At 40.5% G+C, this 23,118-nt stretch overlaps 1 protein-coding gene and 2 long non-coding RNA genes across 8 annotated transcripts; 2 read left to right on the plus strand and 1 right to left on the minus strand.

The window, feature by feature from the left end:
• Positions 1-968: 968 nt before the first annotated feature.
• On the plus strand, positions 969-13,825 carry LOC116407543. Of its 5 annotated transcripts, XR_004220407.1 has the most exons (7): positions 969-1,359; positions 1,428-1,503; positions 1,713-2,581; positions 4,300-5,207; positions 5,556-6,423; positions 6,503-6,816; positions 13,619-13,825. It is a non-coding gene; the product is annotated as an uncharacterized LOC116407543 (long non-coding RNA). The 5 variants fall into 5 exon arrangements; XR_004220404.1 differs by having other exon boundaries at positions 969-2,581; positions 4,300-4,393; positions 4,998-5,207; XR_004220406.1 differs by having other exon boundaries at positions 1,428-2,581.
• Positions 7,976-12,860, minus strand: LOC116407542. Of its 2 annotated transcripts, none has more exons than XR_004220402.1 (2): positions 12,404-12,860; positions 7,976-8,361 (listed from the first exon to the last, which is right to left on the minus strand). XR_004220402.1 is itself a non-coding variant. In XM_031892970.1 (2 exons), exon 2 carries the CDS (start codon positions 11,652-11,654, stop codon positions 8,790-8,792), a length of 2,865 nt encoding a protein of 954 aa, XP_031748830.1. In that variant the 5' UTR covers positions 11,655-12,315; positions 12,404-12,860; the 3' UTR covers positions 8,524-8,789. The 2 variants fall into 2 exon arrangements, 1 of the variants encoding a protein (XP_031748830.1); XM_031892970.1 differs by lacking the exon at positions 7,976-8,361 and adding an exon at positions 8,524-12,315.
• Positions 13,826-18,238: 4,413 nt separating the features above from the next.
• LOC116407544 lies at positions 18,239-21,537 on the plus strand. Its single transcript, XR_004220408.1, has 5 exons — positions 18,239-18,316; positions 18,461-18,495; positions 18,956-20,532; positions 20,744-21,066; positions 21,259-21,537. It is a non-coding gene; the product is annotated as an uncharacterized LOC116407544 (long non-coding RNA).
• The last annotated feature ends 1,581 nt before the right edge of the window (positions 21,538-23,118 follow it).

A 23,118-nucleotide genomic window follows, 5' to 3' on the forward strand; every position in this document is an offset into this window, starting at 1 on the left:
GACTGGTGAGTGAAATCATAAATGTGCATTGATAATACAGTTTATTTAAACTGGGCATGTATTTGATTTTACAGGTTTAGCTATTTTGGGAAATGTCTCGCCATTATGATACTTCAGCCTGGCAGTGTATTCAGAATCCTATTTCTTGAGGTAGGTATGGATGAACAAATCCTGTTTGGTATTGTCATTCTTCATCATGGGCATCTTTGTTTTACAGCTTTGGTTGTTTGATGGTAGCGAAAGTTAAAAGCAGTCAGGTTTCTATGGACTACCGAAGTTGTAACATATGGGTGAGTAGAAGTACACTAATATCAATTATTTAACCTTAGCACTTAGTTTTTTACAGGTTCTTCTGATTTGGGAAACATCTAGCCATTGGCAGTTTCTTTGGGAATGTGTTTCGTGTGGTAGGCATGGATGAACAAATTCTGTTTGGCATCATTATTCCTCATTCATTATTCATTATATTGGTATCTTTGTTTTACAGATTGGGATCCTGTGTGGCAATGGCTTAAAGCAGAGTCAGCTTCTATTAGACTGCTGCAACTTATTATTGGTGAGTAGAAGGATAGATGTGCACTGATAATACTGATTCTTCAGCTTGGAAATCTTTTTATTTTACAGGTTCTCTTGTTTTGGGAACCATCCATCTTTAATGGTACTTAAGCCTGGCAGTTTATTTGTGTTCCTTTTATTTGTTGTTTGTATGGATGAACAAATTAATTTTGGCATTGCAATTCTCCAGCATGGGTATTTGTTTTACAGGTTGAGAAGGGAAAGAAGCCACATGAGGAAACTTTATACTAATGAATATTGTGACTAATTGGTGAGCAAAAGAATAGGTCTGTATGGGTTATACTGGTTCTTCAACCTTCACATCTTTTTATTTTACAGGTTCTCTTGTTTTGGTAACCATTTGGCTTTTACGTAAGCCTGGCAGTTTGTTTGGGTTCCTGTTTATGGTAGGTATGGGTGCAAAATGACATTTGGCATAAATATTCTTTAACATGAGCATCTTTGCTTTACAGGTTGGGATCCTGTGTGGCAAAGGCTAGAAGCAGAGTCTGGTTAACTTGGACTGCTGAAGCTTGTAATGGATGAGTGAGTAGAAGAAAGGATGTGCAATGATAATACAGTTTTTTTTAGCCTGGGCATTTCTTTCTTACAGGTTTTCCTGGTTTGGGGAACAACTAGCCGCTGTTGGTTTATTATGGAACCTGTTTCTTGTGGTAGGTATGGATAAACAAATTCTGTTTGGCATTGTTCAGTATGAGCATCTTTGTTTTATAGGTTGGGATCCTGTGTGGGACTGGCTTAAAGCAGAGTCAAATTTCCATAGACTGCTGATGCTTGCGAGTGGTGAGTAGAAAAATACATGTGCACTGATAATACTGATTCTTCAGCCTAAGCATCTTTTTATTTTGCAGGATCTCTTGTTTTGGGAACCATCCAGCTCCTACAATACTTAAGCCTGGCAGTGTATTTGGGTTCCTTTTATTTGTGGTATGTATGGATGAACAAATTAGATTTGATATTAACATTCTTTAGCATGGGCATTTTTTGTTTTACAGATTGGAACATTGTGTGGGATAGGAAAGAAGCCACATCAGGAAACTTTATACTGATGAATATTGTGACTAATTGGTGAGTAAAAGAATAGGCATGTATGGGTTATACTGGTTCTTCAACCTGGACATCTTTTTATTTTACAGGGGGACATCCAGCTTCTATGGTACTTCAGCCTGGCAGTTTATTTGGGTTCCTGTTAGTTGAGGTAGGTATGGATGAACAAATTAAATTTGGCATTAATATTGTTCAACATGTGGCATTTTTGCTTTACAGGTTGAGATTCTGTGTGGCTAAAGATAGAAAGGGAGTCTAGTTACCTTGGACCGCTGAAGATTGTAATCGACAGGCGAGTAGATGAATACATGTGCACGGATACTACCAATTCTTGAGCAAGGGCATTTGTTTGTTTTTACAGTTTTTCCTGGTTTTGGAAACATCTAGCCATTGGCAGTTGATTGTGGTAGGTATGGATGAACAAATTCTGTTTGGTATTCTTCATTATCAAAGTCTTTGTTTTACAGGTTAGGACATTGTGAGGGAAAGGCAAGCAGCAGCATCAGGAAACTTTCTACTGCTGAAGCCTGTGATTAGTGAGAAGAAGGATGTGCATCGATAATACATATTAAGTAGCCAGGGCATTTGCTTTTACAGGTTTTCTCCTGTTGTAGAAATTTAAAAGCCACTAGCAGTTTTTTTGGGAACCTGTGTCTTGTGGTAAGTACAGTATACAGGAAAAACACTGTTAGGCATATTTCAGCATGAGTTGTTTTTTTTGTTTTACAGGTTGAGACATTGTTGGGAATATTAAAAGCATAGGCAGGAAACCTTGGACTGCTAAAGCTTGTGATAGATAGGTGAGTAAACAAAATAATCCCAGGTTGAAGAATCACTTATCCATGTACACGTTTTCTTATCTTTACAGGTTCTTCTGGTTTGAGAAAAGTCTAGTCTGTTCTAGTCACTGTATACTACAACTTTAACAGGATACCAAGGAAACTGGCACTTGTGGCAGGTACAGTATAATCTGTGTAGATAGACATTCAATTTGGCATTGTCATTCTTCAGCATAGGCATCTTTGAATTACAGATTGGGAAAATGTTTGGGAAATATCCAGAATTGGTTGAGCTTCAACATTGGCAAGGGAGTGGGGATGCTGGTGGTTTTGATGAGGTGTGAGAGATGCAGTTTTAGTCAATCTAAATCACAGTATCTAAGTGTGCAATGCTTTAGCCTGGGCTTTTGTTTTTATATTTTTTTTTCCTGTTAGAAAAACAATCCTACATTCCACTTCATGTATTGTGTATGTCAAATATTATTTAAGATTCTAAGCTGTATATAAGACTGTAATTTAGCAAACATGATTTTACAATTACATGATTTGGTGTATAGATTTAGAGAAGCAACCTCTTCATATTCCTGGGGCCTAACTACATGTGGGGTCAAGGGATTGGTTGCTTTGGATGCTTGTGCTTCTTCAACCTAAGCTGCTTTGTCAATTTTTAAGTGGCTTAGAAAGCTGTGGGTGTTAAAGCACATTAATACTTACAAACCAATGCCATTAGTTTGAGGAAATGCTGTTAATGTGCCTAAGCCATGGCTGGTGAGGGGGTGTTTTCTGCTTGTGGTAGGGTTGAGGGTAAAGGGTTAGGCTTATTAATTAATGATTGTGTGTAATGAGCTTGAAGTTAAGTTAGTGTGGGTTTAGAGGTTTCACTGAAGGGATAGCATTTTTGGGTGTGTGTTTATACGATGGGATCTGGTTTTGGAATAGCCCTGCTAAGAAATGGTTCACTTTTGGTGAATTCTTTGTTTTGTTGGGCAGGCATAAAGAATAGGCCCTGGTATGGGAAATTTCAAGCCATGAATACACTTAAGCCTTTGTAGTTTTGTGGATTTTCTAATTTTTTTTAAAGCACTCATGTAGAGATATATTAATGCTAATAGAAATTTTGGGTAGGACGATTATTTTTGGCAGAATTTCTCGAGAGGTGATAGACCTTTCTTTGGAGTTTACTTGGAATACTTTATTTTAGGGGTTGTGTCTTCTTTTGTTAAAGACACTAAAAATAAAGGGCTCACTGTGGTGGTACTTTAACTTTTTCAAGCAAAAGGCTGGACTTTATAATAGGTGGCCAAATGTATGTACATTTGATCTCTTTTTCAACTTGTAAAACAAAAATGCATAACATCAACCTTGCCTGGGGTATGGTGTTTGTAACTGTGTTTGGGTGGGATGTGACTTTGTCACAAGGTATTAAAAATAGTGTTGAAGGTTTTATTGCTTATTTTTTTTCAGGTACTCTAATAACCATCTCCCATGTGAAAAACTGCTCTCTGCTTCTTAGTGGAATAGTGGAATAAGTACCTAGCTTTGGGCAAAATTATTAGTGTGGGAGTTACCAGCCCTGGATTCTGTAGTGAGATATGAACAGTTTGTCTTGATTTTTTTTTTAAACATAATACACTCTTAATGTTGTACATGGGACTGGTGCATATATAGTTATATAAGCACCAACTTCCATTGGCACCATGGGTGGGTGTATATATTCGCTTTGCTGTGCAGAAGTGTGCTGCCTAGGCATATTTTGTGTTATAAATCCAACCATGGTTTGGCCAACAACACTGTAGTTTTGCTTTAGAATTGGCAACTGAGTGGGAATAGGGGTGTAGGTGAAGGTGATCAACTTTTTTCTATATTCTGTTTAAATTGGGGCTTGTCTGTTTTACAGGTTGGGACCTGGTTTGGAAAAAGACTTGGCCTTGCAGCAGTTTTCTTATGGTGATGACTGACCACCTCGGCTCCCAAAACAGCTTGTCTTGCCTGTACTGACTTTTATATTTGTTTTAGGATTGTCAAATGTTTGTTTTTGTCAATTAAATATATTTTTATTCATTTAAATTTATTACAGATATTATAACTAAATATTTTCTATGAAGTATAATGCATCACTTAATCCTTAGAAGTGATGCATTTCAGGAACATTACAATATTGGGGTCACAACTAAACTGTAGCTCAGTGGTTAAATTATTTGGTTTCTGTGTTGTCTCATTGCTCATCTGCCAGACTATATACTCTTGGAAAGTGAGTATATGAAGGGATAGATTGGTTTCACTGTGTATAAGTGTGTTATTTCACCTAGGCATCTGGGTTACAGGTTGGGTTCTGGCTTTGAAAAACTTCTGTGGAAGCACTTAAGTGAGTGGGGATGTTGGTCATCTTTGTATTATCGGAATGGATTTCCTTAGAAGACTGGGAAAATATTCAGACCCAGAGGTTTTTCAAAGACAGAAATATCTGCTTTTACAGGTTGGGACATTGTGAGTCAGGAAACATTGCACTGCTAAAGCTTGTGATTGGTGATTAAAAACATAAATGTGCATTGATAATACTGTTTATTTAAGCTGGGCATGATTTTGATTTTACAGGTTTACCTGTTCTGGGAAATGTCTCACCACTGATACTTCAGCCTGGCAGTTTATTTGGGATCCTATTTTTTGTGGTAGGTATGGATGAACAAATTTCATTTGGCATCATTATTCTTTATTATGGGCATCTTTGTTTTACAGATTTGGATCCTGTGTTGAAATCTCTTTAAGCAGAGTCAGCTTACCTTAGACTGCTGAAGCTTGTGATTGGTGAGTAGAAGGATAGATGTGCACTGATAATACTGATTCTTCAGCTTGGAAATCTTTTTATTTTGCAGGTTCTCTTGTTTTGGGAACCATCCAGCTTTTATGGTACTTAAGCCTGGTAGTTTTTGTGTTCCTATGTCTTGTGGTAGATATGGATGAACAAATTCAATTTGGCATTGACATTCTCCAGCACGGCCATTTTTGTTTTACAGGTTAGGAAAGCTTTTGAGAAAACTCTAGCTTCTATGGTAGTTCAGCCTGGCAGTTTTTGGTTTATTGTTGAATTTGATCATCCATACCTACTACAATTTGGCATTGATATTCTTCAACATGGGCATCTTTGTTTTGCAGGTTGGGATCCTGTGTGGCAATGGCTTAAAGCAGAGTCAGCTTCCCTTAGACTGCTAAAACTTGTGATTGGTGAGTAGAAGGATAGATGTGCACTGATAATACTGATTCTTCAGCTTGTAAATCTTTTTATTTTGCAGGTTCTCTTGTTTTAGGAACCATCCAGCTTTTATGGTACTTAAGCCTGGCAGTTTATTTGGGTCCCTGTTATCTGGTAGGTATGGATGAACTAATTTTGGCATTGACATTCTCCAGCATGGGTATTTGTTTTACAGGTTGAGAAGGGAAAGAAGCCACATGAGGAAACTTTATACTAATGAATATTGTGTCTAATTGGTGAGTAAAAGAATAGGCATGTATGGGTTATACTGGGTCTTTAACCTTTACATCTTTTTATTTTACAGGTTCTCTTGTTTTGGGAATCATTCGGCTTTCATGTAACCCTGGCAGTTTATTTTGGTTCCTGTTTATGGTAGGTATGGGTTCAAAATGACATTTGGCATTGATATTTTTCAACATGAGCATCTTTGCTTTACAGGTTGGGATCCTGTGTGACAAAGGCTAGAAGCAGAGTCTGGTTACCTTGGACTGCTGAAGCTTGTAATGGATAAGTGAGTAGAAGAATGGATGTGCACAGATAATACTGTTTATTCAGCCTGGTATTTCTTTCTTTTTTACAGGTCTTCCTGGTTTGGGGAACAACTAGCCGCTGGCAGTTTCTTATGAAACCTGTTTCTTATGGTAGGTATGGATAAACAAATTCTGTTTGGCATTGTTCAGTATGGGCATCTTTGTGTGTTATAGGTTGGGATCCTGTGTGGCAATGGCTTAAAGCAGTCAGTTTCCCTTAGACTGCTGAAGCTTGTGATTGGTGAGTAGAAAAATACATGTGCACTGATAATACTGATTCTTCAGCCTAAGCATCTATTTTTTTTTTTTTTTTTTTCAAGTTCTCTTGTTTTGGGAACCATCCAGCTTCTATGATACTTAAGCCTGACAGTATATTTGAGTTCCTGTTATTTGAGGTAGGTATGGATAACAAATTAAATTTGGCATTAATATTGTTCAACATGGGCATTTTTGCTTTACAGGTTAGGATTCTGTGTGGCAAAGGATAGAAACAGAGTCGGGTTACCTTGGAATACTGAAGATTGTAATCGATAGGTGAGTAGCTGAATACATGTGCACGGATACTACCAATTCTTGAGTAAGGGCATTTGTTTGTTTTTCAGATTTTCCTGGTTTCCATTGGCAGTTGATTGTGGTAGGTATGGATGAACAAATTCTGTTTGGTATTTATTATAGAAGAATTCTTTTACAGGTTAGGACATTGTGAGGGAAAGGCTAGCAGCAGTCTCAGGAAACCTTCTACTGCTAAAGCCTGTGATTAGTGAGAAGGATATGCATCGATAATACATAATTAGCCAGGGTATTTGTTTTTTACATGTTTTTCTTATTTGGGAAACATCCAGCCATTGGCAGTTTCTTTGGGAATGTGTTTCTTGTGGTAGGTATGGATTTTTCAGTGGCTTAGGATGTGGGCTGTTGGCCCTAAGGCCAAATGATTAAATTACAATGGCGGACATAGGTGCTGCTGGATTGAGGACTGCATCAGTGAGAGGATGCGGTCTTCTATTTGATGGAAAATCTAAAGGACCAGAATCTGCAGCTGAATTCTGCCCGTGTATGGCCACGTTTAGGCTGTTTTTAATGATTGTGTGTAGGGAGCTTGCATCCTTAGCAAGTGAGTGTGGGGGTTTAGAGGTCTTCACTTAAGTGATAGCTTTTTTGGGGTGTGTCTGTTTATACAATGGGCTCTGGTTTTCAAATAGCATTCACCAACAGTAAAGAGGTTGTTAGCAGGGCTATGTTTTGTTGAGCAGGCACAGGTCGAGAAACAAAGTTTATCTTTTAATGTATGTTGTGCTGCTTCAGCTTGGTCATTTGCTGCTTTTAATGATTGTGTGTAGGGAGCTTGCATCCTTAGCAAGGTAGTGTGGGTTTAGAGTTGGGTTTTGTGCTGCTTCAGCTTGGTCATTTGTGTTAAAGAAGTGGGAAGTTTCAAACCATCAATACGCTTCGGCCTTGGCAGTTTTGTGGATTTTTTATTATTTTAGTGGGGGTTAGGCTTAATTTTGTTAAAGGGCTGGCTGTGGTGGCACTTTTTCAAGGCTGGACTTCATGATAATGCATTTTTGTTTTACAAGTTTGAAAATGTCAACCTTGGCTGGTGAATGCTGTTGCTTATGACTGTCTTAGGATGTGATTAGGTTGCTGTATTTGCTGTACATTAATGTGCAACTTAAGCCTAGGTTTCTCTTGAAAGTTAGTGCCAATACTTGTGCCAGACCTACTAGCGTAGTTATAAGGATCATGTTGATTTGGGGATCCTGAGTGTGTTGGTAACTTATCTGGATGCAGGTGTAATCTGGCCACAGTATTGTTTCAGCTTTGGTAAGTGTGCAGAAGGTGTGCAAAAGGAGTAATTGGTTTGATGTGCATTAGAGCCCACTTTCTCAACCTTGGGTATCTTTGCCTCAACCGAGTGACAACCTACAAAACATACTAAGATTGTGGTTGAAAACATGTCTTTATAGGTTAATTGATATGCTGGTGATGGTGTGGTTGGAGTAATAGGGGAAAATTGTTTCATACTTACCGTAATTTTCCTTTCCTGGTCATCCCCACGGCAGCATGTCAAAACACACGGGTATGCACTCCTCTGTCAGCTACAGCAGAAGAAAACAACCACGCCCCCAATCAGCATAAGTACCTCCCCAACACCGGTCTCCTTCGTCTTAGTTTAAAGCTGAAAAATATGAACAGAAAAATTAAGAGGGCGGGCATGCTGCCGTGGGGATGACCAGGAAAGGAAAATTACGGTAAGTATGAAACAATTTTCCCCTTTCCTGGTCATCCCCAGGCAGCATGTCAAAACACACGGGTAAATACCAGAGCAATAAACAGGGAGGGATGATTGCAAGACATTTATTTTTGAGACACAGACAAAACAGACTGCCCAAACTGAGCATCTGCTGCAGACAATACATCTAGCTTATAGTGCTTAATAAAGGTATTAGTGGAAGCCCAAGTAGCTGCTCTGCAAATGGATTCTACCGAAACTCCTGCCTCCACTGCCCAAGAGGCTGCAATACATCTGGTTGAGTGAGCTCGCACCGCTCTAGGAGATGACCTGTTCCTTGTAGGCTTGAAGGATGGTTTTAACAATCCAACTGCTCAAAGTAGACTTTGCTGCCGCTTCTCCTTTTCTTGACCCTGCCGGTACCACGAAGAGTCTCTGAGACTTTCTAAGGACTTTGTCCTGTCGATGTAGACCTGAAGACATCTCCTAACATCCAAGGAACTCTGCCCATTCTCAACAGGCAAGGTTGGTAAAATAATAGGTTCATTAACATGGAATCTTGAGAGGACTTTAGGCAAGAAGGACGGAACAGTTCTTAACACAACTTTTTCTTCATGAAAAATGGTATAGGGTTGATCTACAGACAGAGCTTGCAGCTCCCCAACTCTTCTTGCTGAAGTCACGGCCACCAAGAACACCGTCTTGAGGGATAACCACCAGAGAGGAATCTGATCAATGGGTTCAAAAGGAGCAGCTGAAAGAGCCTGAAGGACCAACGGCAAATCCCAAGGTGGAGAGGATTTCTTTACAGGAGGTTTCACTCTCAAAACGGCTTTGAAAAATTGCTCTATCAAGGGGTCTTCAGCCCACCTTTCTCCTAACACTGCAGACAAGGCAGAGATCTGTACTTTTAAGGAACTTAAACTTAGCCCGTAATCTAAGCCTGCTTGCAGAAACTCCAGAATCATGGGTGTAGAAGGTTGCAAAGGATCAAGATTCTTCTCTCTGGCCCAGGAAACGAACCGCTGCCATATTCTATGGTAAGTATTAGACGTTCCAGGCCTCCTGGCCTTCAACAGAGTATTAATCACTTGGTCAGAGCATCCCCGTCGCCTAAGTCTGGACTTCTCAACCTCCATGCCGCAAGATTGAGACTGCTGAGATTCGGATGAAGAAACGGGCCCTGCATTAAGAGATCCTCCATCAAAGGCAATCTCAGGGGTTGACAAATGCATAATCGTCTGAGGAGGGGATACCATGGCCTGCGTGGCCAATCTGGAATTATGGCTATCATGTCCATGTGAGAGACAAGAATCTTCCTCAGAACTTTGAAGATGATCGGGAATGGAGGGAAGATGTAAGCCCAGAGGTTCCGCCAGTTCTGGGAAAAGGCATCGATTCCCACTGCTCGAGCTGATGGGACTCTGGAGAAAAAATGTTTGATCTTGTAGTTCTTCTCCGAAGCCATGAGGTCTATATGGGGAAGGCCCCACAGAGAGGTTATCCATTGGAAGATGCTTGTTTTGAGCTCCCATTCTCCTCTCTGGAACAAGGTTCTGCTTAAGGCATCCGCCTGATAATTCTTGTCCCCCGGAATATGAACTGCTGTTATCTCCAACAAATTGCTCTGAGCCCAATTCATGATAGGACTGACTTCCCTCATCAATCTGCTGCTGCCTGTTCCCCCTTGCTTTCTTATGTAGGACACTGCTGACATATTGTCCGATCTTATTTTCACCGAAGTCCCTGATAGGACTGGTCTGAGGACTTCCAAGGCTTCCCGAATTGCTCTCAACTCCAAGACGTTGGATGGGAGATGAGACAAGTCCGACCTCCACTGACCCTGAATCGCCATCTCTTATACATGCGCTCCCCAACCCTGACCCGAGGCATCTGTGAAGACTTCCACCCATTCGGGCTCGGCCAGGGGATACCCTCTGCGAAGGTTGCTGGGACTCTGCCACCATAAGAGATGTCTCTTCACCTTCCAAGACAGGGGAATCATCTGAGACCAATCCTGAAGATAACGATTCCAGTGAGAGAGGAAAAAACTTTGAAACGGTCTCATTCTCCACCTTGCCCATTTCACAAGACCCAAGGTGGATGTTAGGAGACCCAAAAAAGCCATGTATTCTCTGGCCGACAGGACTGAAGTAAACATCAACTGCTCTGCTCTCCTCGATAGCATCAGGATCTTCTGTTGAGGCAAGGACACCATACCTATCCTGGTGTTGAAAAGTGCCCCCAGATAAATAATTGTCTGAGAGGGCTCCGGTTGACTCTTGGCTTCGTTCACTAACCACCCGAAGTGGGTCAGTGTATTCCTGACCAAGGCTACATGATGCAGGAGGGTAGATCTTTCTCTCGCCACAATGAGAAGGTCGTCTAAATAGTGGTAGACTTCCACACCTTCCCTCCTCATCTTTGCTACCAGGACGACTAGAACCTTGGTAAATGTCCTTGGTGACGTGGCTAGCCCAAAAGGAAGGCACTGAAATTGAAGATGCTGCTCTTGCCAGGCAAATCTGAGGTACCGATGATGTTCCTCTGCCACCGGAACATGAAGGTACGCATCCTTTAAATCTAGGGATGCCAGCCAATCCCCTGTATGCACTACCGCTTTTATTGTACTGAGGGACTCCATCTTGAACCTCTGGGGCTTGATAAACTTGTTGAGTCTCCTTAAATCTAAGATTGGACGTAGATCTCCGGATGCTTTCTCTACAAGGAAAAGAGGGGAATAAAAGCCCTGCCTTCTTTGATGTTGCGGAACTAGAGTGACAGCCCCCTTGGCTAAAAGCTGAGAATGTACTCCTGAAGAACGAAAAAATCTGAATCTCTTGACTTTGGATAAAATGATTTCCTCTGGGTCTTTCCAAAAACTCTAGCCGATAGCCTCTCGACACTACTGACAGCACCCACTCGTCCTCTATCTCTCTGGCCCAGACTTGATGAAATTTTAGTAGCCTTGCACCTACCCGGGCTGTCTGGGCCGGCCTCATCTCATTGGGCCTTGGGCTGATTTTTTGGGGACCTTGGACCCTTAGACTTGTTGCCCCGAAAAAAAGAAGACTGACCAGAACGCCAAGGTGCCTTAAACTCTCTGCCAGGTCTGTAATATCTGGAATCTTCCCTCCGCTTTGAGGAATATCTGTCATTTTGTTTCTTCGGGTCAAAGAATCGTTTGGTCTGCGGTAAAAAGGTGCTCTTTCCTCCTGAGGATTTTGCAATGAAATCATCTAGGCTTTTACCAAACAATCGTTTACCCTCATAGGGCAATTTACACAGCGTATTTTTGGAGGCGGTATCCGCATACCATGAGCGAAGCCATAATGCTCTGCGGGCAGCAACCGAATACATAAGATTACGAGCCGATAATCTAGAAAGATCAATAGCAGCTTCAAGGCAAAACTCTGCGGCCTTCTTGAGATCTAAAAGGGCTTGAGCAATCTTCTCTCTAGGAGAATCCTCCAGAACTGCTTGTTCAATGTTGTCTGCCCAAATGGAAATTGCTTTAGAAACTGAAACTATGGACACAGAAGGCTTACAAGCTGCCCCAGCCGTCATGAATAACTTTTTCAGTTCTGTTTCCATACGTCTGTCCATCGGGTGTTTTAAGGCTGAAATATCGTCAATTGGAAGCGCCGTCTTCTTTGATAAGCGTGCCACCGGGGCATCAACAGTGGGAAGATTATCCCATAATTCTAGATCTTCCAGAGAAAAAGGATACAACTGAGCAATTTTAGCCTCCACAGGGGTCTTTTTAGGACCTTTAGCCCATTCTTGATTCATAATGTCTTTAATTTCAGGATGCACAGGAAAAAATGGCTTTTTCTTCTTAGAAAAAAGGGAGGATATGGAAGATTCAGGCACACAGGCTCCTTCACAGGGACAGAATCACTAAGAAAAAAATAGTGATATAAATATACAGGCAGCTCTTTTCGGAGATAGGAAAAAGGGAGGTAAATTGAAGTGGGTTTGCACTCACCCTGAAGTCCTAGAAGCGGCGCGTTTAGAGGCAGCTGGCTCCATGTTGAACAGCACACTACTAAGGGCAAAGTTGCCAGCACCATGCACAACTTAACTACAGGTGCACACCTCTATGATGTCATCAGCAGTCGCCTCCCGACAGCAGCAGCACACTGTGCTTAGACCTGCCCACGGCAAGGAAAACCCCCACCGCACAGGGTTCCCAGCACACACAGCCTGAGCTGATAACGGCATGGGCTTCGGGTGGAGAGAAGCTGCAGAGAACTGCACCCGGTAATCGGATCCCTGCTGGGATCAGTGAGTGCAAACCCCTCCCCCAAACAGCTGACAGAAGAAAACAAAGACGAAGGAGACCGGTGTTGGGGAGGTACTTATGCTGATTGGGGGCGTGGTTGTTTTCTTCTGCTGTAGCTGACAGAGGAGTGCATACCCGTGTGTTTTGACATGCTGCCTGGGGATGACCAGGAAATATTGTTTGTTGTGATTTGCATCAGTATGAGCATCTGTTATACAGTTTGCTACAAGGTATTGAAATAGAGTTGAATGTTTTTATACCGTGCAATCTGCAGCTGTTACTGGAACAGTAAGGTGTGCACATGAAGGAATGAGTTGTGTGAATGAGAGTTTTTACTTTTGTTTTACTGGTTTGGCCCTTGTCCCACCTATGGAGCAGTCTTGGCATTAAAAGGTGAGTTCAGGTGCCAATGGTAGGATTTTTTATATTCCTTCATTTTAACCTAACTAGTTTCCATATGGCTTGTGAGCATGGGTCCTGGTAGCGATGTGTTGCAGCACAGGGGGGCATCTCTTGATTATTGAGACTACTGAGTAATGGGAGACTTCACTGACCTCAGTAACCAAATTTTGTAACAATTTTGTTATGCTCCTTTATTTTAGGTACATCTTACATTATTTATTTTAAAAACTCCCCTCTGGTTCTTAGTGCAACACAAATTTAGTGTTTTCTTTCACTAGGCAAAATTATTTGGGTGTAGTTACCAGCTCCTTTGGCACCATGGGTAGGTGTATATATTGGCTTTACTGTGCAGAAGTGTGCTGCCTAGGCATATTTTGTTACAAATTCGACCATGGTTTGGGAAACTCCACTGTGGTTTTGCTTTAGTATTGGCAACTGAGTGGGAATAGGGGTGCAGGTGAAGGTAATCAATTATATTCTGTATTCTAATTAAATTTGGGCTTGTCTCTTTTACAGGTTGGGACCTGGTTTGGAAAAAGGCTTTAGCCTTACAGCAGTTTCCTTATGGTGATGACTGACCAACTCAGCAACCAAGGCAACAGCTTGTCTTACCTGCACTGAAAACGTCTTTAATTAATGAGAATCTGGACTTTAATATTTGTATTAGGATTGTCCAATGTTTTTTTTTGTCAATTAAATATATTTTTATTCTTTTAAATTTCATATGGATATTATCGCTAAATATTTTCTATGAAGTATAAATGTCTAAGCAATAGTAAGCAATTGGCATTACACATTTAACTGGTCACTTGTTAAACCAACCATTTGGTCAGACAAGTTAGACAGGCATGCAGCTAACTGGCCTGATCAATATCCTTTTTCACAAGGTCGATAAGTGTTATTGCATGCTTTTTTTTTTTTTTTTTGCATTAAAATTGATGCGAAAAAAAACGTGCAATTTGCTAAAGTATTATCGCATGCATAACGACGCATATTGCGTGCGTTAAATAACATGCAACCGAATGCGTTAATTAGCGAATAGAAATAGTATTAACGCATGATTCACAAATACATATTAAGCATTAAACGCACAAAATATCGCATTAGTCTATGCGAAAATTAACACCTACTTGGGGCAGGCGGTAATTATAGAAAAGTACAATTCATGAGCTTTTGGCAACACAATATGGACTTTGCAGTGTGATTTATTCAAGTATGTGTTGGCCCTAGAGTGATGCATCCTCCAGTTTGCAGGGAAATGGTCATTTTCAGAACAGTAGTAATGGCGTGTATGGCTAATATGGCGTGCTTTTTTTGCACGCGGTGACAATTTGTGCGCACTGTGTTAATTTGTGCGCATTGCGTCAAATACTGCACAAAAATAGTCTTCCTGTCTTATATAACGCAAACAGCATTGCGTCTAAATTAACGCAAGTATCCTTTCAGTGAATTGTGTGTTAAGACGCGATAAAATTTTTACCGCATGTTATAAATAGCGCTTGGTTTAACGCACCTTAGTGAAATAACCCTTAGGTCTCATTTACATCCACAAGTCCAGTGGACAATTTGCACTTCTCCCTACAGTAAGCTGCATGTAAAATGATGTTCATTAAATGTACCTACATCAAAATGCACTCCATGCACTTCAATAAGTTGTGCGCTGCACTCTGACAGTCCTTCCTGCCTTCCATTGCTGAACTGAGTGCTGCCGTACTTATTCATTTATGGGAACCCTGGAAGATGCCTTCTGCGATTGGCAGTAGCTCAAGATTTCCTTTAGCACCCTAAGCCAAAAGGTATAGCAGCACACTTGTGCCGAAAGAACAGGGCACACATGTTACTCACATGTCAAACAACAAAAATGATGCCAAATAGACTCCTAAACATTTGGAGTCCTACAGTTGCATCAGATTTGCCAACAATGAAGGTGCAGCACAATTGTGCCTAGAAACAATGCTAAATAACTTCACTAAATTAGTTCACTTTTGGGTCTGACAGAAGTCATGTGCACCAGTAACTCCTTTGGGAGCAATAAAAACTTCTGCTGGCTTTCATGACAATGTTGCCTGGAGCGATAACTATTTAACTGGAGACTATGTAAAGCATTCACTTATAGCTCTATTGAGAACAATGGCATATCGCTGTTTCATCCATGGTGATAATGGTGTAAACAAGGAACAAACAATATTATTCTTGCGCATTCATTGTAGCAATTTCCCAGCTGTTACTAGGGATGAAGAAAAAAAACCACCAGGATTTGCCCTGAATAAACTCCCATAAACTTCAATGCAATGTAAAAAAAAAAAAGTTAATGCAAATAAATGTCCATTGACTTTGTTTCTTGAATTTTCATGGTTTTGCTAATTATTTAGGAAATGGAAGCGGGACGCCCCCCCAAAAAAAAACTCTCCTTGTATGCGTTCAAAAAACATAACAGGCACAGAGTAAGTGCAATTACTAAACAAAATATCTTCTTATAAATCCTACTTGCTTTTTCTATTTCTCTGATACACACACACACGCGCGCGCGCGTCTATTGAGTTCAACCTTGTTGTCTTAATTAAACCTACCTGCTATTTATAAAGCAGAAATAGGCTGGTGTTACGACAGAAGTACATGATGGAACCAAATAGCCATAAGGAAACAGAAGAAAATATGGAGGCGTAAAAACAGAACTATGCTGCCACCACATGTTTCAGGCCCATGCATAGTTCTGCTTTCAGGCTGCCTCCATTTTATCATTCTTTTTAGAAACCTACCAGCTAGTTGATACAGAGAAAGGCAAAATCCCCATTTTCAGCCCTTTAAAATTTGCCTCAGAGTTCCTTCCTATTTGTATATGTTGTATATATTTGCAAGCACTTTACCACAGTGCAATTGATAGTAGAACAAACTCAGCAGTCATGCCAACTTATCTCAACATTTCCATTCTAGTATTTTCAAGGATCTCTTGAGTCAATGCATGATCGTCCATGTAATGCGTCATAATAATTAACAATTTGGGACAAGTATTGATTCCCACCATTGGTTCCAAAAAGTCGGCAAGTGTCTATTTCCACCTACTGGCACTGCCCATTGTTCATATAATCAGGTACATGGGGAGGATGATCCGTTTTTCTCAGCCTAGATTTTATAAGGTGCAGCACCAGCCATGTGCAGCTACGCTGAGTGAATTTTGGCTTGAAAATTGCATACACTGTCTGGGAAGCTACATGGAGGAGTGGAGCAGCATTTCTTTTTAGCCTGCAGGCTTAGGTTAGGGGCATAGGATGCTCTTTTCTCAGTCTTCAAATATGTGCATAATAACAATAGGGATTTGCTTGGAGGCTAAGCTAAGAGGAGAATAACAAGGCCCATAAGGACTCCTGTTCCTTTAGTTCTATATGTACCTCTTTATTTACACTTTGACCATTCCTTCATTAGGGTTTTCTTTGGACTGTGGTTTGACTTAGTGATGAGCGAATCTGTTCCGTTTCGCTTCGCCGAAAAATTCGCGAATCTTTGAAAAGATCGGCGAAAAATTCGCGAAACTGCGAAAATGTCGCGCGACAAAAAAAATTGTCGCCCGCGGCTATTATTTTGTCGCGCGGCTATTGTTTCGTCTCCCGCGGCTATTGTTTTGTCGCGCGGCTATTATTTCGTCGCGCGCGGCTCTTGTTTCGTCGCCCGCGGCTATTGTTTTGTCGCGCGGCTATTATTTCGTCGCGCGTGGCTCTTGTTTCGTCGCCCGCGGCTCTTGTTTCGTCACGCGGCTCTTGTTTCGTCGCCCGCGGCTATTGTTTTGTCGCGCGGCTCTTGTTTCGTCGCCCGCGGCTATTATTTTGTCGCCCGCGACTATTCTTTTTTTACGCTGGCGACAATTTTTGGACGTGCGGCGAATTTTTCCGCGGCGAAATTTTTCATCCGTTTCGCGAAACAATCAGCCAATGGCGAAACGCGGAAATTCGCCGCGAATCCATGCCTGCCGAAACTTTTCGCCCATCACTAGTTTGACTTTTATTGGACTTTGGAACTGTCTTTTTTATTCCATAAAATGATTTGCTGTTTTTGTGTTGTCACTGCATTCTACAAAATAAAGTGATCAAATGCATCAAGATTTCCAACATACAGGTATGGGACCCATTATCCAGAATGCTTGAGACCTGGGGTTTTCCAGATAAGGGGTCTTTCTGTAGTTCAGATCTCCTGCCTAAGTCTACTTAAAAAATTATTTAAACAGTAATTAAATCCCATGCACTGTGCACTATGCTGACATTTTGAGGGGGGAATGCTGCACAGTAGGTAAAAACATTGAGAGGTAAATTAGATTGTGTGCATTTTTATGAGACCACAACTGCAATTGCAGTTATAGAATAGACCTTAAGCCTATGTGGCAGTTCCAGGAGTGTTGTAATGGATGGTGTCAATTTGCACATACCTGCATCTGGCACTGCTCTATATGCCCAGGCTCCAGTTACAAATCATATGCAAGTAAATATAAGGAGCTACATTCCCACCACAGGTCTATGTTTCCCAAAGTGGCTTGTATCTCTACACTGACTTGCACCTAAGGATTCATGCAGAAATTATGCAGAGTTCTTGTTGATGGATTTGCAAGAATGGGTTTGTTACTATTTACTTCCATTGTCATTTTTTTTTCAACTTGCATGGTTTCAATGGCATCATGTATAAAGTTTGCCCTCCCTACCAGGCGTGGCAGTCCCTAGCAACCTGGCTGCCTACATGCCCCGGGTGGTAGTTAATGTGGCAGTAAGGGCTGGGGAGGGGTATTATTGTACAGCAGACCTTGCGGTCAGGGTCACGAGCAGCCATAGGGTCTACTGAAGCTAAATCATTTCATTTTTCTAATTACATGTTTTTATATAATTATACTTTTAAATATTTTATTTATATTTTGCAACCATTTGCAATAAATAGCATTTGCAGGGTTGTATATGTTTAGTCTGTTGCATTTCTTCATCTTATTTCATCTTACATGAAGTATTTGACTGCTATGCAGCCTTTTGATCAGCTTGTGTTTATTTACATTGAATGGGGGATGTTCAGATGGGAAAAAAGGATATGATGTCATCAGTGTGGGACAATGATTACCTCATCCCTGTGGGTTTTCCCGCCGTTTTGGCTTTTTAAGGGAAAGGGATGGTTGTCTATGTAAGTTTGAGAAAAGCTGTACATGGTTATAGTGCCTGTGACTGCCTCATCTGGAAAGTACATGTAAGTATAGTGCATGTCTGTATCTGTTTATGAGGATGGAGGATTGATTATTTTTATATATATATATATATATATATATATATATATATATACATACATACAAAGAATGTGCTTTATTTACTTGAAGTTTTTTTTCTTTTACAGGTTGGTTGTTTGGGATGACTCTTGCCATGGACAAGGTATTGGGCTTATTTGTGATTAGGGTAGGAGTGAAGGCTTAGATTAATTTTAATGTGTATTCTGGATTCTGAGTAGACGATAGTCAGAATAAAGCACAAAAGGATTGGGAGGGGTTTTATACCCTCTTACAAACAGTACCAGGCTCTGTACAAGGGAGTTTTAGGGAGTTAACTGTGGGGTAGAACAAAGCCTTTATAACCAAAAAGGAGTTTCAGAACTGTGTCCCTGCAGTTGGGCCATATGACCGTAATCAGTTGTTGTGTACTGATTAAGACCAACCACTCAGGATGCACTATAGAATGCAGGGAACATTAGAACTGCCCATGAAGTATGTAATTGGCAACTTGAAACCATACTAGCTACTGAATGGGGGAACAGCTCTGCATGTTAAACCCTGCTGTACCAGCTCGTCCATAACAGTATGAATATGCTGCCTCAACCTATATGTCTCTTTAACAGGTTGTTCCCTGGTGTGAGAAGTCCAACAGCAGAGGTGCTTTAGCCATAGCAGGTGAGTTTTGTGGGGGGGAGATGGATTTGTTTGCAGGACTCTTCAAAGACAGGGTCCAACCTAAATGAGTACAAGCTCATACAGCAAAGAAGATTATATACTTAGAAAGTGAGTAGTTGAAACCAATCTCTCCATTCAGTGTGTATAAGTGTGTTATTTCACCTAGGCATCTGTTTTACAGGTTGGGTCCTGGTTTTTGTCGTGAATCTTCTGTGGAAGCTCTTCAGGGAGTTGGGGATGTTGATCATCAAGACCCAGTGGCATTTCAGTCTTTGATGTAGGGAGGGCCAAATGGATGGATTGGTTTTGATGTTTACAATATTAGGTATCTTTTCTTTTGCAGGTCAGGCCCTTTTGAGGCCAAATCCTTTTCTAGAAGCAAACTGACCCTTTGTAGGTGACTGTGGGTCCTGATGCTTTAGTCATAGTTATGCAAATGCAAACAAATAACTCTCTTTACTTGCACATCCGTGTGCTTCTTCTGCTTGAACATCTTTTTGTTTTGCAGGTTGAACCATTGTTTAGGAATTGTACTGCCACTGAGGAGTATCTTTGGTTTTTGCAGCTGGTTAAGCTACTAAATATTCTACTATTAATGTAATTTTTAAGCTTTTCACGGAACGATTTTCCTGCCTATGCTTTCAGGTAAGTGATATTGTTTTCAGGTTGGGACATTGTGAGTCAGGAAACATTGTACTGCTAAAGCTTGTGATTGGTGAGTGAAATCATAAATGTGCATTGATAATACTGTTTATTTAAACTGGGCATGTATTTGATTTAACAGGTTTACCTGTTCTGGGAAAAGTCTCACCACTAAGATACTTCAGCCTGGCAGTTTATATGGCATCCTATTTCTTGTGGTAGGTATGGATGACCAAATTCCATTTGGCATCATTATTACTCATTATAGGCTCTTTGTTTTACAGATTTGGATCCTGTGTAGAAATGGCTTTAAGCAGAGTCAGCTTACCTTAGACTGCTGAAGCTTGTGATTGGTGAGTAGAAGGATAGATGTGCACTGATAAAAAGATTTCCAAGCTGAAAAATCGGTATTTTACAGGTTCTCTTGTTTTGGGAACCATTCGACTTTTATGTAAGCCTGGCAGTTTATTTTGGTTCCTGTTTATGGTAGGTATGGGTATAAAATGACATTTGGCATTGATATTTTTCAACATGAGCATTTTTGCTTCTAGCTTTTGCCACACAGGATCTCAACATGTAAAGCAGAGTCTGGTTACCTTGGACTGCTGAAGCTTGTAATGGATAAGTGAGTAGAAGAATGGATGTGCACAGATAATACTGTTTATTCAGCCTGGTATTTCTTTCTTTTTTACAGGTTTCCTGGTTTGGGGAACAACTAGGTGCTGGCAGTTTATTATGGAACCTGTTTCTTGTGGTAGGTATGGATAAACAAATTCTGTTTAGCATTGTCCAGTATGGGCATCTTTGTTTTATAGGTTGGGATCCTGTGTGGCAATGGCTAAAACAGAGTCAGCTTCCCTTAGACTGCTGAAGCTTGTGATTGGTGAGTAGAAGAATAGATGTGCACTGATAATACTGATTATTCAGCCTAAGCATCTTTTTATTTTGCAGGATCTCTTGTTTTGGGAACCATCCAGCTCCTACAATACTTAAGCCTGGCAGTGTATTTGGGTTCCTTTTATTTGTGGTTTGTATGGATGAACAAATTAAATTTGGCACTGACATTCTTAAGCATGGGCATTTTTGTTTTACAGGTTTGGACATTGTGTGGGCAAGGGAAGAAGCCACATCAGGAAACTTTATTCTTTTACTCACCAATATTCATCAGTACAGGCATGTATGAGTTATACTGATTCTTCAACCTGGACATCTTTTTATTTTACAGGTTCTCCTCTTTGGCAATATCCAACTTCTATGGTACTTCAGCCTGGCAGTTTATTTGTGTTCCTGTGTCTTGTGGTAGAATTTGTTCATCCATACCTGTTTGGTATTGTTCTTTAGTATGGGCAGCTTTGTTTTACAGGTTAGGACATTGTGTGGGAAAAGCTAGTCAGGAAGCTGCTAACTCTTGTTACTGGTAAGTAGAATAGATGTGCACAGATAAATGCCCTGGCTGATTAACCTGCATTGTTTTCCATTCCAGGAGAAAACCTGTAAAAACAAACAAAACAAACCAAGTTTATTTGGGGACCTGTCTTGTGGTAGGTATGGATGAAAAAAATAACCTTTTGCATTGTCATTTTTCAGCATTGGCTTCTTTGTTTTACAGATAGGGACATTGTTGGAAATACTGAAACCGCAGGCAGGGCACCTCGGACTGTTAAAGTTTGTGATGGATAGGTGCGTAGAGAGATGTGTTCATGGATAAGTATTTATTTATTTTTTATATTTACAGGTTCTTCTGCTTTGAGAAAAGTCTGGGAAAGTTGTAGTACTACAGTGACTAGAACAGACTAGTTTCCTCCGGAACCTGTTTCTTGTGGCATGTATAGTATAATCTATATGTAGATTAACAAATTCAGTTTGGCATTGTTCTTCAGCATAGGCATCTTTGCCACACAGGATCCCAACCTATAAAACAAAGGGTAGAAAAAGTCTGGTCCCTTGGAATGCTGAAGCTTGCAATAGAGAGGTGACTAGAAGAATAGATGTGCATGGATAATACTGATTTTTCAGCCTGGTTATTTGTTTCTTTTTACAGGTTTTCCTGTTTTGGGAAATGTCTAGCTACCATGGTCCTTCAACCTGAAAGTTTGAGGATCCTTTACTTATGGTGGGTATGGATGAAAAATTTCAATTTGGCATTGACTTTCTTCAGCATGGGCATTTTTGTTTTACAGGTTAGGACATAGTGTGAGAAAGGAAAGCAGCCACATCAGGAAACTTCAGCAGTACAAATTGTTGAGCAGAAGAATAGGGATGTATGGGTTATGATTTCCAGGTTGAACTATTTTTTTTTTAATTTATTTTGCAGGTTCTCTTCTTTTGGGAAACATCCCACTTTTATGTTACTTAAGCCTGGCAGTTTATTTGGGTCCCTGTTATCTGTGGCAGGTATGGATAAACTAATTCATTTTGGCAATGCCATTCTCCAGCATGGGTATTTGTTTTACAGCTTGAGAAGGGAAAGAAGCCACATCAGGAAACTTTATACTTATAAATATTGTGACTAATGGGTGAGTAAAAGAATAGGCATATATGGGTTATACTGGTTTTTTAACCTGAACATCTTTTTTTTTTATTTTACAGGTTCTCTTGTTTCGGGAACCATTCGGCTTTTACGTAAGCCTGGCAGTTTGTTTGGGTTCCTGTTTATGGTAGGTATGGGTGTAAAATTTCTTTTGGCATTGATATTCTTCAACATGAGCATCTTTGCCACACAGGTTCCCAACCTGTAAAGCAAAGGCTAGAAGCAGAGTCTGGTTACCTTGGACTGCTAAAGCTTGTAATGGATAAGTGAGTAGAAGAATGGATGTGTACGGATAATACTGTTTATTCAGCTTGGGCAATTTTGTTTTTTTTTACAGGTTTTCCTGGCTTTGGAAATGTCCAGCCACTGGGAGTTTATTTTGGGAGCCTCTCGTTTGTGGTAGGTATGGATGAACAAATTCTGTTTGGTATTGTTCTTTAATATGGGCAGCTTTGTTTTACAGGTTAAGATATTGTGTGGGAAAAGCTAGCAGCTCAGCAGAGTCAGGAAGCTGCTGACGCTTGTTATTGGTGAGTAGAATAGGTGTGCATGGATAAACAAATGCCCTGGCTGATTAATTTGTATTGTTTTTACATGTTTTCTCCTGGTATGGGAAACAAATAGCCACTGGCAGTTTATTTGGGAACCAGTCTTGTGGTAGGTATGGATGAAAAAAAAAATACTCTTTGGCATTGTCATATTTCAGCATGGGCTTCTTTGTTTTACAGGTAGAGACATTGTTGAAAATACTGAATCCACAGGCAGGACACTTTGGACTGCTAAACCTTGTGATGGATAAGTGAGTAGAGACATGTGTTCATGGTTAATAATTTTTTTTTTTTTTTTTTATACAGGTTCTGGTTTGAGAAGTTTAGTCTGTTCTAGTCACTGTAGAACTACAGCTTTGTAAGTTTCCTCAGGATCCTGTTTCTTGCAGCA

Source organism: Xenopus tropicalis, chromosome 9 (genome assembly GCF_000004195.4).
Source record: "Xenopus tropicalis strain Nigerian chromosome 9, UCB_Xtro_10.0, whole genome shotgun sequence".
NCBI lineage: Eukaryota > Metazoa > Chordata > Amphibia > Anura > Pipidae > Xenopus > Xenopus tropicalis.

Bases quoted from the DNA above. Each gene is read 5' to 3' on its own strand.
- LOC116407542 (XM_031892970.1), bottom strand. From the start codon at position 11,654: ATGATTTCATTGCAAAATCCTCAGGAGGAAAGAGCACCTTTTTACCGC.